The sequence below is a fragment of the Anolis sagrei genome, chromosome 5, assembly GCF_037176765.1.
Source record: "Anolis sagrei isolate rAnoSag1 chromosome 5, rAnoSag1.mat, whole genome shotgun sequence".
Taxonomy (NCBI): domain Eukaryota; kingdom Metazoa; phylum Chordata; class Lepidosauria; order Squamata; family Dactyloidae; genus Anolis; species Anolis sagrei.
Window position 1 is genome coordinate 35,549,519 of NC_090025.1, and position 16,456 is coordinate 35,565,974.

At 39.8% G+C, this 16,456-nt stretch overlaps 1 protein-coding gene across 6 annotated transcripts in view; it reads right to left on the reverse strand.

Moving 5' to 3' along the window:
• The window catches only part of PDE5A (phosphodiesterase 5A), a 94,317-nt gene that overhangs the window by 13,250 nt on the left and 64,611 nt on the right, over nt 1-16,456 (reverse strand). For 4 of the 6 annotated variants that reach the window (XM_060779009.2, XM_060779006.2, XM_060779011.2 and 1 more), the window contains exons 10-14: nt 12,510-12,685; nt 8,675-8,734; nt 5,544-5,690; nt 3,371-3,496; nt 2,086-2,180 (exon numbers count right to left, since the gene is read on the reverse strand). In XM_060779009.2, coding sequence (XP_060634992.2) covers nt 2,086-2,180; nt 3,371-3,496; nt 5,544-5,690; nt 8,675-8,734; nt 12,510-12,685 — 604 coding nt within the window. The remainder of the gene's footprint in view (nt 1-2,085; nt 2,181-3,370; nt 3,497-5,543; nt 5,691-8,674; nt 8,735-12,509; nt 12,686-16,456) is intronic. The other 2 variants (XM_060779010.2, XM_060779007.2) reach the window with 1 other exon arrangement.

Sequence of the window (16,456 nt, forward strand, 5' to 3'; positions counted from 1 at the left end):
CATTCATCTCTGATCAGCAGATTCTGGGAACAAAGCATGTCTATCATTTTCCCATCCTCCTTCTGAGCTTGTTAAAGGGATTTGGCAGTTGTAGTAAGCAGCATTGGACTAGATGAACATTTTATCAGATCCAGTGGGGGATCAAATTTTGAGTGTTGATTCTGGAACTTGCACAGTCCAAAACAGTAACTCTTTCAACTGGAAGAGTTGAATCCTTTTACTTCCTCTGATCAAGCAAACATAATTCCTAGTAGGCACACACAAAACAACAAAAACATACTTCTAAGAAGGCAAATGTCCCAAGTTTCCTTGTTCTCACAACTCACAAAGGACAACATTAATCCTTCTTTAAATCTATATACACTAGCCTGAGGGATTCTTTTTAAAAAGCACTATAACTGGTTTTAGTCCAAAAGGGAAATGTTGTGAAAATACAATAATCTGCTTTGTGGCAGGCATGAATGTTGAGCTTTGTTGTTGGCAATATTTCCTCATGATGTCCTTGAAAGGGTGAAGGTAAATCTCCAAATGTTTTTCAAGAAATGATGTATTGCTAAACACACACGCATAGATCAGTCAAGGGTGATTCCACCCTTGACTGATCTGCAGGTTACTGGATGTGCATGAAAGAAGAGCTGGAATAAGTAGGAGGGAACAGAGGGCTTACTTTGCTCCTCATGCTGTGAGGATACTATGAGTCAATTTGAACTAAAATAGTCCTCCTTCAGACAGCATACATGCTCTTTAACATAATTCCAAATGTTGCAGCTTATGAGCTATATTTGTATTTAATTTATCTTCCCATAATAATAATGTTAACCATCTCGGGGACCACCAGCTCAGCCTCAAAAATGGTTATGTGATTGGGGGCTTCACTATAGATAAAGAGAAAGGAAGGAAACATGCATACTCTTAGACTGATATTTTTATTGAGGGATAACAGACTCCCAAGAGGTAGCCTACTACACCATTGACCAAGCTTTCCAATGTTGCTATTGCATCTTAACACACAAACATCATAGAATGGAAAGAGGATCTCAAGTCATCTAGTTCAATCCTATTAATTGTCCTTTTATGCTGATAAGGTAAAGGTAAAGGTTTCCCCTTGACATTAAGTCTAGTCATGTCTGACTCTGGGGGGTGATGCTCATCTCCATTTCTAAGCCAAAGGGCCGGCATTGTCCATAGACACCTCCAAGGTCATGTGGTCAGCATATCTGCATGGAGCACCGTTACCTTCCTACCGAAGCGGTACCTATTGAACTACCCACATATGCATGTTTTTGAATGCTAGGTTGGCAGAAGCTAGGGCTAACAGTGGGAGCTCATCCTGGTCCCCGAATTCAAACTAGCAACCTTTCGGCCAACAAGTTCAGCAGCTCAGTAATTTAACCCACTTAGCCATCAGAGGCTCCCCTTCATGATGATACAATTATGCAATAATGTGCATGCATGGTTTAGAAACAAGTGAAAAACTGTTTTTATCCAGTAAGATACTCTGGAAAATGTATCAATTAAAATTTAACTGAATAGTAAAGGTTAAGGTTTCCCCTGACATTAAGTCTAGTCATGTCGAACTCTGGGGGATGGTGCTCATCTCCATTTCTAAGCCAAAGAGTCAGCGTTGTCCAGATACACCTCCAAGGTCATGTGGCCGACATAACTGAATGGAGCGCTGTTACCTTCCCGCCAAGGCGGTCCCTATTGATCTACTCACATTTGCATGTTTATGAACTGCTAGGTTGGCAGAAGCTGGGCCTTACAGTGGGAGCTCACCCTGTTCCCCGGGTTTGAACCACCAACCTTTCAGTCAGCAAGTTCAGCAGCTCAGTAGTTTAACCTGCTGCACCACCATGAGGCCCAACTTAACTGAATATGTTGCTCTAATTTTTTAAAAAACTTGCATTTAAAACTATATATCACGGTGTATTTACATCCCAATGACTACAATGCTCCTTATACCTCACCGTGTCCAAAAGAAGTTGTATCTGATAGGCACGTTAGGTTATGCATCCAATTTGAACTGGAGACTGAAAATGTCTCCCAAAACCCAATCTGTTCTCTTCTTAGTTATTCTTTACTTACCTCTGTATGTAAGAATTGTTCACCCCTCTATGATCTAAATCATGGCTCAGTGCTGCGATCAGCAAAGACAGTACCTCAGTGTCAGTGAGCTTGTTCTGTATATCATGAAATGCAGGAAAAGATACGATTACATTTGCTAAAAATCTGGATGTGACACTACTTCAAGATCTGACTTGCTTATTTAAACAGAAAGTAAATGGATAGATGAACACATTTTTGGTTTATAAAAAGTAATATCCACTATAAATATTAGCTGCTGCTCTACTTCTAAAACTCTATTTGTTGTACAGTCCTACATCAGGACTTTATTTTCTCATTAGTGTCAGCCCAACAATACAGAATATAAAATGCACCAAAACTTAGCATGTTACAAATTTAAATAGAGTTAAATAAAGTTCATGATAATCTCAAATATTCCGATTTTATACATTTTGACATCTTACCACTGAATAAACACAGCTTTAAAATAAACTAGGCAGAACCTGAAAAAGCTTATTATGGTTTGGTATATTGAGGTCTTCAACTTTGTTTTTCTCCCTTTTGTGGCCCACCTCTTTGCCGGCCTCTGATTTCTTATAGGGCTGAACTGAATGTTCCAGGCATGGACAGCTTGCCAACACTAATGAGACATTTTTGCTTAATCACCAGCTGTGCAGTGCTTCATATACATATTGGATCCTAACACTGTTAGAATAAGTCAGTTGACTCACTGATGCCAACTCAAGATCTAACAACTTGGTTCTCTTAGATCAGGGATGGAAAACCTTTGACACTTGAGATGTTTTGGTCTCCAACTTCCACCAATCCCACCCAGCATGCCTAATGGTAAAGGATCATGGGATTTGTTGGCCAAAACATCTGGTGGGTCAACTCCATCCCTGACACAGTGGTATCTTCATATGATTCAATATACTCCTGTCTATTCAGCTTCTGTTTCATGCATGCCTAGAACTTGATGAATGATAGAAATGCAAACTGGGGAGTTTCCAGGGACATCAAGAACCTTTCCAAACAGTGACCAATAAGATAGCTTTGTAACCCTTTCGGTTTGTCATTTGGTTAGACTGGTAAAGACACTACATGAATATAGATTTTGGAGTTTTTGTTATGAACTTCAAGTTTAAAGAGGCAGCTGTCACAAAATTGTGTTCTCAGAGATTCACAGTAGATGACATTTCTGACTCCTATAAACAACTTCTTAGTAAAGACCTTAAGATGTTGTGTGCCAGGATCTAACAGACTTTATGAAAGACCATAACATAACGAAACATATATTCAAGCATACCTGAATCTTCCCCGACTTTAAAGCGGCAAACATGCACTGGGCTGTGTTAAATGCATGCCTCCAGTTGTGATAGGCAACATTTTTCCGATAATTTTTCCTCACACTTAAAATCCATCTGCAAAGAACCTTTAAAAAGAATCAATGGGCCAGTTAGAATTACATTGTATTTCAATCTGCCTTTACAGGTTCAACTTCCACTCATCATCACTATGGCATATCTATCACATGGTTTTCTTAAGATCTTCATGGAAATGATACATTTTGACTCAAAAGTAATTAATGGAAAATTACAATGCATGCAATCCTTTAATATAATCTTATTGAGTCTGATAGGAGCCCCCGGTGGTGCAATGGGTTAAACCCTTGTGTCAGCAGGACTGAAGACTGACAGCTTGCAGGTTCGAATCCTGGGAGAGTGTGGATGAGCTCCCTCTGTCAGCTCCGTCTCCCCATGTGGGAACATGAGAGAAGCCTCCCACAAGGATGGTAAAACATCAAAACATCCAGGCGTCCCCTGGGCAATGTCCTTGCAGACAACCAATTCTCTCACACCAGAAGCGACTTGCAGTTTCTCAAGTTGCTCCTGACATGAAAAAAATGGATGTGATATATTTTGGAAGTAGTTTGGTCATGTTTATCATGATATGTTATGCTTACTATACTTCTGAAATTATGTATGTATGTATGCATGTATATGTGTGTGTACACACACACACACACACACACTATATCAAGTCACTTTCACTTCAGTGAGTTTACTCCAGTTGAGATTAAAATTGGATTCAGCTCATGAAAGTTTTGTTTACAAAAATTGTCTTCAGCCAGCCCATTAGCACTCCTAGATCTTCAAAATCATTTTAGGAAGCATGTCTTTAGTCATAATTTATATTAGCCTGTGTTGTTCAGGACCAAATCCAATTTTAATGCCAATTACAGACTGACTTATTGAAATCAATGGGGCATACTTTACTGTTGACCTAAAAATCCCATTCATTTAAATGGATTTATTTAGTAGGGACTAAAATTGAATTTAGAATTCAGTATTTATATTTCTACATGGAATCTTAAGGGTTTTTTTTATTTTAATTTGTCAATAGAAAGAAATCTGAAACATAATACTAAGACCAGACAGAAACAGCCTTCTAACAGACTTAAGTATATCCTATGGTCAGGCATTGTTTCTCAACTAGTCTCACCAAATGTGTGTTCCCTGACTAAGCAAAGCACTCAACAAAAATTGATGATGATGAGATTTATTTTTCTCATGAATATGTTGAAAGTTATTGTTCAATGGCTGTTCAGATGTAATGCATTTGCACCAGGGATGGGAACTATGCAACTTTCCAGATATTGCTGAATTACAAATATTACCAGCCTTAACTAGAAGAGGCAGTGATTGGGATGTTAGGAGTAGCAGCTCAACAACATCAGACTAACCAAATTTCTAACATTCATAGAATCATAGAGTTGGAAGAGGCCTCATGAGTCATCCAGTTTCTAACCCCCTGCCAAGAAGCAGGAAAATCATATTCAAAGCACCCCTGACAGATGGCCATTCAGCCTCATTTTAAAAGCCTCCAAAGAAGGAGCCTCCATCACAGTCCAGGGCAGAGAGTTCCACTGCTGAACAGCTCTCACAGTTAGGAAGTTCTTCCTAATGCTCAGGTGCAATCTCCTTTCCTGTAGTTCGAAGCCATTGTTCTGAGTCCTAGTCTCCAGGGCAGCAGAAAACAAGCTTGTTCCCTCCTCCTTATGGCATCCCCTACATATTTATACATGGCTATCATGTCTTCTCTCAGCCTTCTCATTTGCAGGATAAACACACCCAGCTCTTTAAGCTGCTCCTCATAGGGCTTGTTCCCCAGAACCGTGATCACACTTACCTCAAGCAGACAAGAGTTCTTTCTCCCACCCTGGACATTATACAGATATATAAACCTCACTTGCCTATTTTCCAACAGACCTCACAACCTCTGAGGATGCCTGCCATAGATGTGGGCAAAATGTCAGGAGGGAATGCTTCTGGAACATGGCCATACAGCCGGAAAAATCAAGTAACCCAGAGATTCTGGCCATGAAAGCCTTCAACAACACACATTTTTATTGCCTAATTTAATGTTAAACGTATTTCCACATGTAAATGGTCACTCCTTGTATACTAAAAGATTCTCACCTCATGTTTCATCTGGAAATTCTGCACCAGATTAAGATCGGTGAACATTCGGATTGTGCACAGAGAAGTCTCCATATCTGAGAGCTCAAAGTCACTGAAATAAAAATCAGTGAGCCCAAGAGATTGCGCAGATGGGACAACCGCAGCCTTGAAGGAAGCAAAATACAATGGCATGTAAGATAAAATGAAACCATCTTCTTTCGAAATGCAAGCCCCATACAAAAAAACAAAGAACAAAAATGCAGCACATAATCAAGTTGCAATTCTCCACATGCAATAAATGCAGAGTTTTGGTCCATACATAGAGCTCTGAAAGCTTACCCAGACATCAATGTGAACAATGTGAATTTTTCCCCACTATAATCAAGTTATCAGTGATCACATTTTGAGCCGTAAAAGCTATTTCGTCTTTGCTACCATATCAGTATGAAAAGGGCTGTATTTTCAATAAGTTGATAACATGCCAGTTATTTTAAATATCCTGAAGCAAACTTTATCTTCTGTAGTTAAAGACACTTATCATAAGGCTAGAAACTATGTGTGTCTAACAGTGCAATTCTAATTTAAAGATGTATTGGCTGTAGAAGCTATTCTACATATCCATTTTCTATTTGCATATTCTGTGGACCAATATGTCAATTCCTGAATGTGGTGTGTGCTTTGTTGCATGTGCAAGAATGACATAGAAGGTGTAATTAGGCTATATAGTAAGAAAGAAACCACAACATGTACTTTGCTCCTCAACTCCTCAGTTAGACCACAGTCTCTACCACTTTCAGTTTAATGTGCATACACCAGTGGTTCTCAACCTGCAGGTCCCCAGATGTTTTGGCCTTCAATTCCCAGAAATCCTAACAGCTGGTAAACTGGTTGGGATTTCTGGGATTGTAAGGCCAAAACACCTGGAGAACCACAGGTTGAGAACCACTGGCATACACAATCAAGTTCTTGCCACTCACATTCTCCAGTATGATACATAGTCCTCTTATATAGGGACACAAGGACACTGTCACTTCTCATGTGTGGACAAATAAATTCAAGAAAACAGGGATGGTGGTCAATTTGCTATTGGACAAAGAAGTCAGCACTTTATTTATTTATTTATTTACACCATTTATATTCCGCCCTTTTCACCCGCAGAGGACTCAGAGCGGATCACAATGCATATATACATGGCAAACATTCAATACCATAGACACACAACATATATGGACAGAGACACAGAGGCTATTTAACTTTCCAGCTTCATGAGGGTATGCTTTTTGAATTCCAGCCACCCGGGGAGCTATCAATTTACCATTCATTGTGCCACTGATGGAGTACTTTCTCATTCTTTGCACACTGTTAGAGAGTTTTATGGCGTCATAAATTAGTTAAATTAGCTTCCCTGCATAAGTGGTACTTAAATTTCCTACTTGACAGATGCAACTGTCTTTCAGGCTGCAAAGGTCAACAACAAGCTAGACAGATGGCCGGAAGCTCACTCCAACCGGGGCTGGCTTCAAACTCATGACCTCTCAGTCAGTAGTGATTTTAGAGTAGTTCATCCTATTTACTAAACAAATTTTCTTTCCTTGATGTGTCTATGAAGACAGTGCATTGGATTCAGAGTTGCACAAGAATAAGGTTACTCACATAGCATGATTTTCCCACTTTCCTATCACACACAAAATCATTTCAGGGCAATAAGGAACCCTCTAGAATAGCCTTCATAAGACATGAAGGGAGGCAGCAGAGGGGCAGGAGATGCCCTGTGCCAAAAATCCCACTCCTACTGCAGCTTGCCAGGCTACATCCCACACACTTCCACAGTGTCCCCACTTTCTGAAGTGGCCTCACTGGAGAAGAGGACATTTAGTTTGTGTTATTGTTTATTCGTTCAGTTGCTTCTGACTCTTTATGACCTCATGGATCAGCCCACGCCACAGCTCCCTGTCAGCCATGGCCAGCCCAGCTCCTTCAGAGTCAAGCCAGTCACTTCAAGGATTCTATCCAGCCATCTTGCCCATTCAGTTAGCAAACAGAAAGGTTTCACTGCATGAGCAACTTTCTTTGTGGACCACCAAAATAATAATATGTCAGATTAAGAAAAAAAGCTGCTGAATAGAAAGCCGCTCTAATAGTATAAATTTTACTTCCATGTATTTGGATGGTATAAGTCCTTTCACTTATACTCGTTGCATGAATTAATTTAAGTATACACTTGAAATGCAAGGAAGTATATCTTTCAAAAGTGGAGGAAGCACACACTTCATTGTTTTTTTGGGGAGGGGGACAGAGGAAGAAAGCAAACAAATGGCCATTATTTTTACAAACCAGATGACTAATGTCTGTTACTAAATCTGAGCTTAAGCTATGGAGGAGGCTGATTGAAAATCAGCGGCTTTAGACAAAGTTTATTGTGTCTACAAGATTAATATTTGCTACCAAATTTAACTAACCACTAGCATAGGAAGGCAGCTTTTAGAATCATTTGTTTACTGTTAAGTAAATGGAGATGATTTCAATAGCTACGTAACTCTGAAATGTTGAGCATGGGTAAAGTAAAAACTCCAAGAGTGTTTTTCAAAAACATTGCATCTGAAAATGTCTTAAATCAGTTTTAAGGGTTTTAACCCATAACTTTTAATTAATACCACTGATGTCTTGTTCTATTTTAATGTTTGTATGCTTTTGGATTTTACATTGAATTGAAATACTTTTAATGTAAGCTGTGTTGAGTCTTATTTGTGGAGAAAAATAGCAGGGTATAAATAAACATAAACAAAATAATAATAGTATGATTTGGTTTGGAGCTATTTTAGACTGCCAGCAAAAACAGTCTACGAAATCTTCCATTACTACATATTAGAAAGTCTGCTTTCTTTTAACATAAAGTCAAGAATAAGTTTATTATCCTGAATTTTCAAATGAAACCAACTTTTATAACCTCCCCCATCTCTACTTATTATAATGGGAGGGGGATATAATCTGTAGTCAAACACTGAGATGGAATTAGGCAACTCTGAACAGTCAGTTCCTAACATAGGAGTTGTTTCCAGAATGTTAGTAAAAGTGTTGTAACTGTACATACACTGAAGAGTTATTATAACCATAATACAATAGTAGTAGAAGAAGAAAAATGTAATTACCGCTGTTACCTGAAGTTCCCTTGCCTCTTCGTCAGCAGCTGAAGCATGGTAAGAAAGGACCTAAAGAAAAACAGAACATGTACAAATATTAAAAAAATTTAAAAATGTATGTTTGTGATTACTCTCCATTCTCATAGCACTTTCCACCGGGAGCCACAAAGTTCTATTCAATCTTGCAGCAATAACTCATAGTGTAAAGCTATTTTACAAGAGGTGTAATTCATCAGATCTAAAAGACAAAGTACAAACTCAGTCATAAGGACACAGGAAGCTCTTATACACTTTGTACATTATCACATAGTATGTTTGTTGCATAATTAGTTTTGTATTTGATCTTTTCTTATCACATGATGTTGAGACACTCTCACAGTATTTCTATTATTATTGGATCACATCTTTTCGGGGAAACTTGACAATGGCTCCATTGTCAGAGTACTGTTTCTGGTACGATCACTGTGGTTTGAGTGGACCTGGTTCTCCTCTTCTGCCTCTTCCTATACCCAAGTAGGATAAAATCATGTTGTTTTACTCTGGCAACAATGTTTTCTTTTGTTTTTTGTTTGTTTTACTGTAATTGTGCAATTGCACTGTTGTGGGGAGTCACCAGCATGGTGTCGTCTATTTGAAAGATGTATTGAAACTGTAAAATTGTAAAACTGTAGGGGGAAAATAAACAGGATGTATGTGCTATTTAGGGTGATCATGGCTGGTAAAACAGGTCAAGTACAGCACTACAGCACTATTAGAGAGAATATGACTTAAGCTAGTGGTTCTCAACCTGCCTAATGCTGCGACCCCTTAGTACAGTTCCTCATGTTTTGGTGATCCTCAACCGTAAAATTATTTTCGTTGCTACTTCTTAACTGTAATTTTGCTACTGCTATGAGTCATAATGTAAATATCTGATATGCAAGATGTATTTTCATTCACTGGACCAAATTTGGTACAAATACTTGATACGCCCAGATTTGAATACTGGTGGGGTTGGGGGGATTGATTTCATCATTTGGGAGTTGTAGTTGCTGGGATTTATAGTTAAACTACAATCAAAGAGAATTCTGAATTCCACCAATGATTGAGTTGAACCAAACATGGCACACAAAACTCTATTGGCCAACAGAAAATACTGGAAGGGTTTAGTGGGCACCGACCTTGAGTTTTGGAGTTGTAGTTCACCTACATCCAGAGATCACTGTGGACTCACAGTGATGGATCTGGACCAAACTTGGCATGAATACTCAATATGCCCAAATGTGATTATTGGTGGAGTTTGGGGGAAATAGACCCTGACATTTGTGAGTTGTAGTTGCTATGATTTATAGTTCACTTACAATCAAAGAACATTCTGAACCCCACCAATGATAGAATTGGAGCAAACTTCCCACACATAACCCCCATGCCTTGAAGGAACTTGCTGGTACAAGCCTCCATCCAGCCTCACATGCCCTCCCTCGCCCATGCATGCACACCATGCTGCCATGTGCTGAGCATGCCTGCTCTCCCCTTTCAGCCTGTAGCTTCAGAAACAGCCCTCCCCTTGGTGAATAGCAATTCCTGCTGATACAGGTAATAGAATGTAGTTGAGAGGTCTTGGCAGGTCTTGGCATGCCATATTAGACAGCGATAACAGAAGAAAAAAAGCCACAAGCACAGTGACAGTGAAGGTGCTAAAAAATAGGCTTCTTGGAACCAGCAGATTTTGCTTCTCTTGCCATCTGCTAGCATACTGTTTCAACATGCATCCAGCTGGGTGCTGTAAACTAATGTGCAGATAAGCACTATCAGTCCTGACCAAGGCTTGATGATTCATTGTTAGCAAGAAGAGAAATGTGATCTTTTGGATATCTGAAATCTCACAGTGAATTTGGTAACAAATCTGCATTGGCAATCATGCAGGACACAAATCAGTTGTCATTTCTCCCTCTAAAATTATGAAATAAAAACCCAGTCCCAAACATTTTATTAATCTATATGAGGTATTCATCAGTTTCCTTTTATAGACAACTCTCCTCAAACCACATAAAAAGGAATGTTGTAAGATACAATTTGGAAACATTAGTTCAGTACAGCGTTACAAGGAGAGACAAGTGCTGTGAATTACTGAAGCTGACAAGAAAGCTGTTTTGTTTTCAACATCTTCTTGGAGCCCCCAGTGGTGCAATGAGTTAAACCCTTGTGCTGACTGAACTACTGACCAAAAGGCTGGTGTTCAAATCCAAGGAGCAAGATGAGCTCCCGGCTATCAGCTTATTTTTCATGTGGGGACATGAAAGAAGCCTCTGACAGGATGGTAAAATATCCGGGCATCCCCTGGGCAACCTCTTTGCAGATGACCAATTATTTCACACCAGAAGCAACTTGTGAAGCTGGGGGGCCACAATCGAGAAGGCCCTCTCTCTTGTCCCCACCAACCACACTTGTGACAGAGGTGGGAACGAAAGGAGGGCTTCCCCAGAGGATCTTAGAGATCGTGCAGGTTCATAGGGGAAAATGCAGTCACAAAGATAAACATGTCCAGAACTGTTTAGAGCTTTATAGGTGATAACCTGCACCTTGAATTGAGACCGGAAACTTATCAGCAGCCAGTGGAGCTGTTTAAACAAGGGGGTTGACCTCTCCCTGTAATTTGCTCAAGTTAACAACCTCAGAGAAGCAAGGCAGTCTGCTCAGCACACAACTCTTTCCTCCAACATCTCCTACCACTTTACAGGATCTGCCACTCATAGTGCAATGGGTTAAACCAGGGGTCCTCAAACTATGGCCCGGGGACCAGATGCAGCCCTCCAAGGTCATTTACCCAGCCCTCACTCAGGGTCAACCTAAGTCTGAAACGACCTGAAAGCACACAACAACAACAACAACAACAACAATCCTATCTCAGCAGCCAAAAGCAGGCCCACACTTCCCATTGAAATACTAATAAGTTTATATTTGTTAAAATTGTTCTTTTACTTTATTGTATTGCTTTTAAGTGTTTTTGCACAACAAATAAGATATGTGCAATGTGCAGAGGAATTCATTCATGCTTTTTTTCAAATTATAATCTGGCCCTCCAACAGTTTGAGGCACTGTGACCCGGTCCTCTGTTTAAAAAGTTTGAGGACCCCTGGGTTAAAACCTTGTGCTGGCTACATCAGTCATTGCTTAAGCCAGCAGAACCCCTTGGAGGGGGTCATGAGGGGCTTTCAGAAAACATATATTCACCGACTGATTCCAAAAAGGAAGAGAATGGCAGGTGGAGAGATCTTCAGTCTTCTCTACCAAAAGCGTTCCTAACACCAACAGAAATATATGTTTCTAGATTACTTTCGAAGATGTTTAAACCTGAATCCCTTACCAGACTGTCTATTCATACCATGGCCATTAAAACTAACAGTAACCAATTCAAGGGCAAGGACGAGATGATGTTCATGCTTGATATGGTGTGATGAAGTTAGAGGAAGCCTGCAGTAATTTTGGTGTAGCTCCAGGTACTGGTTTGTTTGAAGGACTGAGCCAAAATCATCACAGAAAACCTCAAGCAAGAAGAGGAGGATGTCCCAATCCCATAACCACATCCTTTTTCTATGCAACAACATAACCAACTACATCAATCACTCCTGCAATATGCAATATGTTTATAGAAGGCAACATCTGTCTCCATTACAGAATCTCAGGAGATTAGCACAGCAATCCAACACATGCCATATATGTACATGGAAATGCATAAGCAAGCAATAAATAAGGGGAGAAAGATCATTATCCTGATCACACAGCCAAGCCTGGGTTGTCTTAAGAGAATTCCAGGAAAGAAGCAGCTGTGAGCAACATAAAGGCTGCTTTGATTTAGCCTCACCTCCAATGTCACCATCTGCTTCGCCATGGCTCTTTCCACAGCTTCGTACATCTGCGTGTTCTGGATGCCTAAGCCACAGAAGATGACAAAAGCTTCGAGGAACTGCTCATCATTTCTGTTGAATGCTTTTATTTTGCATGAATTTTCCTCCATCTTATTTGCCAGTTGGCATACTCCTAGATCATTACCAAAATGAAAATGAAAAGTAGCTTTTTAAAAAGTAAGTGCTAAGCTTTAACCTATATAAGACAGTTAGTGTGCTTTTCACATAATTAGATATTTAGTTGAAAGATTGTAGTTCAAAGTTTTTAGTTCAAAATGGAAAGCATGTAAAGATCTCCCTGAGATCTTTAGAGGGCATAATTGATATATTTTAAGAAATAATAAATAAAAACATGGATATTGTAATAAATATATGTTCAGCTACATCCTTTGAAAGGTCCTGATATTAAGCTTAAATTCTATCAAAGCTTGAAACACTACATTTTGGGGATTACATCTTCCAGAATCCCTTACCAACCTATAATATTTATTTATTTATTTACCATATTTATACCTTGCCCTTCTCAACCCCAAAGGGGACTCAAGGTGGCTTTACATGTGGGCAACTATTCAATGCCATAAAAAACATACAATTAAGAATAAACATTTAAATTAAAACCACATTATTAAAACACTTCAAACATTACATCAACTATTACAATCACTCCATCAACAATTGTAAGCCAGGGCATTCCAGTAGTCATTGCACATGTTCCATATCCATCTATTGTACTACAATTATTCTTCGAAGGCTTGGTCCCAGAGCCATGTTTTCACTTTCTTCCTGAAGGTCAGGAGGGAGGGGACTGAACTAATATCACTGGGGAGGGAGTTCCACAGCTGAGGGCTGTGGCATAAAGTAAACCATGTGTAGTTCACATATGATTGCCAGAGAAACAAAAATATGCCACGCATGTGAACAGTGAAGAACAAGTAGTTCACTCTTCTTAATTCAGAAAAACATATGTACAATATGATCAGTTGCATCAACTCACTAAATGTCCTTTCAGAGAGATTTAAAATTGTATTTCTTTGTCCATATGAGAGACCTTCTTTTCAGCAGCCAAGAAGCAAATCAGTCTGTCTGTCTCTTCTTCTCTCTTTACCTCTTCTTAACTGTCTCTTTGAAGTTTGAGCCTGAACAAAATTGCAACAGTATCCAAAAGTCCCCAGGCTCAGCCATCACTCCATGCCTTGCCCAACCAATCAGCTTCATGCATCTTATTTTACAGTTGACACACATACACTGATTGCTTGCATGATCCAACAAGGGCCACCACTGAGAAGGCCCTGTCTCTCATTCCCACCCACCATGTCTGTGAAGGAAGCGGGACTGAGAGCAGTGCCTCCCCAGAAGATCTTAATCTCTGCACTATCTATGGATTTCTTACAGCTGTATTCCAAAAAAGGTAACTCCTGTGTTCATTAATATATACATTCATCACCAGATATTCATTTATAAGTGTCAAAGTATTTACTAATTAAAATCTCCACCAAAAGACGAAACCACGCGTATTCTTTCCAACTTCTCCCAATTCTTTGACTCAATTTTTCCTCTTGACTTTTATTAATAGTTCTTTGGTCTCATGTAATCCCTGAAGACAATTTGTCCTTTGCAAACTAATTAGATTTTTGTAAGCCTGCCAGAAGAACTATAATGAATGTCAGGTTAATGGTACACAGAGCATGCACTTCCTTACTTGAAAAGAGGCCAGAATGTTTTGTAAATTAACTAAATAGAAAATACTGCTGGTTCATGAGTAGATAGACCATCTGCTATGTACAAGTATGTCCCCAGGTAGACTCCTTCTGGTGTCTTTTGCGTATACTGTCCTCTTCCAAATACAAATACACACACACACACACACACACACACACACACACAGTGTAATGGGAAGGCTGTATAAGAACATAATTTCTGGAGGGGAATGAAAAAGAATACATTCTAAACGTGTTTAATTTTTCTCACATAACTCTTTCCTAAATGCAAGGTACTCTTCACATATAGAAATGTACCCTTGCATCCTACCAATTCCCCTGCAATCTATATGAGCAATAGACTCACAGAACAAATGCTCCATGATTCATTTCCAACAAAGTCTCTCTAAGCAGAATGTTTTCCTTGTGTTATTCATGATCCAGCGGTAGGTTCATCCAACTAGACAAAACGCCAAATCCCCATTAGGAAATATTTATAACACACGAAAAAGGAAAAGCCTAATAAACAAGACCAAAACAGTTCTCAGCTGGCCTGTCATCAAAAACACGCATCAAGCATCTCAATATATGGTATGATCAGCAAAAAGGATCTCAGCCTCTCACTTTGCTGATCTGAACACTTTTCACTCATCAGCCCCCCTGGAATAAATTCTAGCTTGGCACAGATGAGTGGGTACTTCAAAGGCTGCGAAAGGACCAGAAAGGTTTCAATCACATGCTGTTATAACATCGGAGAGAGGAAGGGGTATCTTCCTACAGGCAGAGGGTTGTGATATCCCCCCCCCTCCCAAATAACTGGGAGCGGGAAATTATACAATGTGCAGATACTAAAAGAACATTATTCCATAAAAACAAAGGCTTAAGACATTGAGTAACAGGGGATATGATGGGGAAAGTGATAAAAAAGAAATGTCTTATCACTTATCTCATAAACCATCAAGGACTTTAAGATCTTCCGGGGAAGCCCTGCCTTCCCTTCTATCTTTCTCTTCTGCACATCTCTTTCTACTCCCCCCTCTTTCTTGATACTTCTCTGTCTTCCTTCCTCCCCCCCCCCTCTTCTTTCCCCCTCCCTCCATTCTTTGGGGTCTCATAAACATTTCTCAGTTAAAAAGGGATCGCAAGTCAAAAGAGCTTAAGAAGCTCTTGTTTAGGATATGGTGAGCAGCAATGAGAAGAGGAAAGCAGCAACAATTAGGTTCCTTAACTTGTACAACTTACTAGTGCAGGCATGGGCAAACTTTGGCCCTCCAGTTTTGGACTCTAATTCCCATAGTAGTCCACGCTCTGGTTACATCCCTTATAGACTACTGCAATGTGCTCTATGTGGGGTTGCCTTTGAAGACTGTTTGGAAGATTCGAATGGTCCAGTGGGAGGCAGCCAGGTTGCTAACAGGAGCAGCACTTAGGGAGCACACCATTCCTCTGTTGCACCAACTCCACTGGCTGCCAGTTTTGCTACCAGACACAATTCAAAGTGCTGGCCCTAAACGGTCCCGGCCCAGCCTACCTGTCTGAATGTATCTCTCCCCACGAACCAGCTAGGAATTTAAGATCTTCCGGGGAGGCCCTGCTCTTGATCCTGCCTTCATCACAGGCGTGCCTGGCAGGGACGAGAGACAGGGCCTTCTCAGTGGTAACTCCTCGGCTATGGAACTCCCTCCCTAGGGATATTGGATTGGCCCCCTCCCTACTGACATTCCGAAAAGAATAAAAAAACTGGCTTTTTGAACAAGCTTTTGAAAATGCAGTGTAATGGATGAATATGGAGGAACCCAGGAAAGAATGAACATGGAACAGCTTGACAATGTCTTTGCAAAATGAGGTAATAGAAAGTTATTGGTGTTTTATGCTTTTAATGCTTTTACAAGTTTTTTATAATGTGTGTCAATTGTTTTTAATTTTGTTTTAACTTTGTTTATGCTCATTGTGGCATCGAATTGTGCCAGTGTAAGCCACCTTGAGTCGCCCTCAGGCTGAGAAAAGCAGCACAGAAATGCAGTAAATAAATAAATAAATAAAATTCCTAACAGCCCATCAGTGGTTAGGAATTATGGGAATTAATGTCATAAACATCTGGAGGGTTGAAGTTTGTCCATGCCCGTACTAGTGCAATGGCATTATTGCCTATAACTACTTTTTTTGTTTTACACGAACAAGCATTTTTATCTAAACCATCTCTTGGA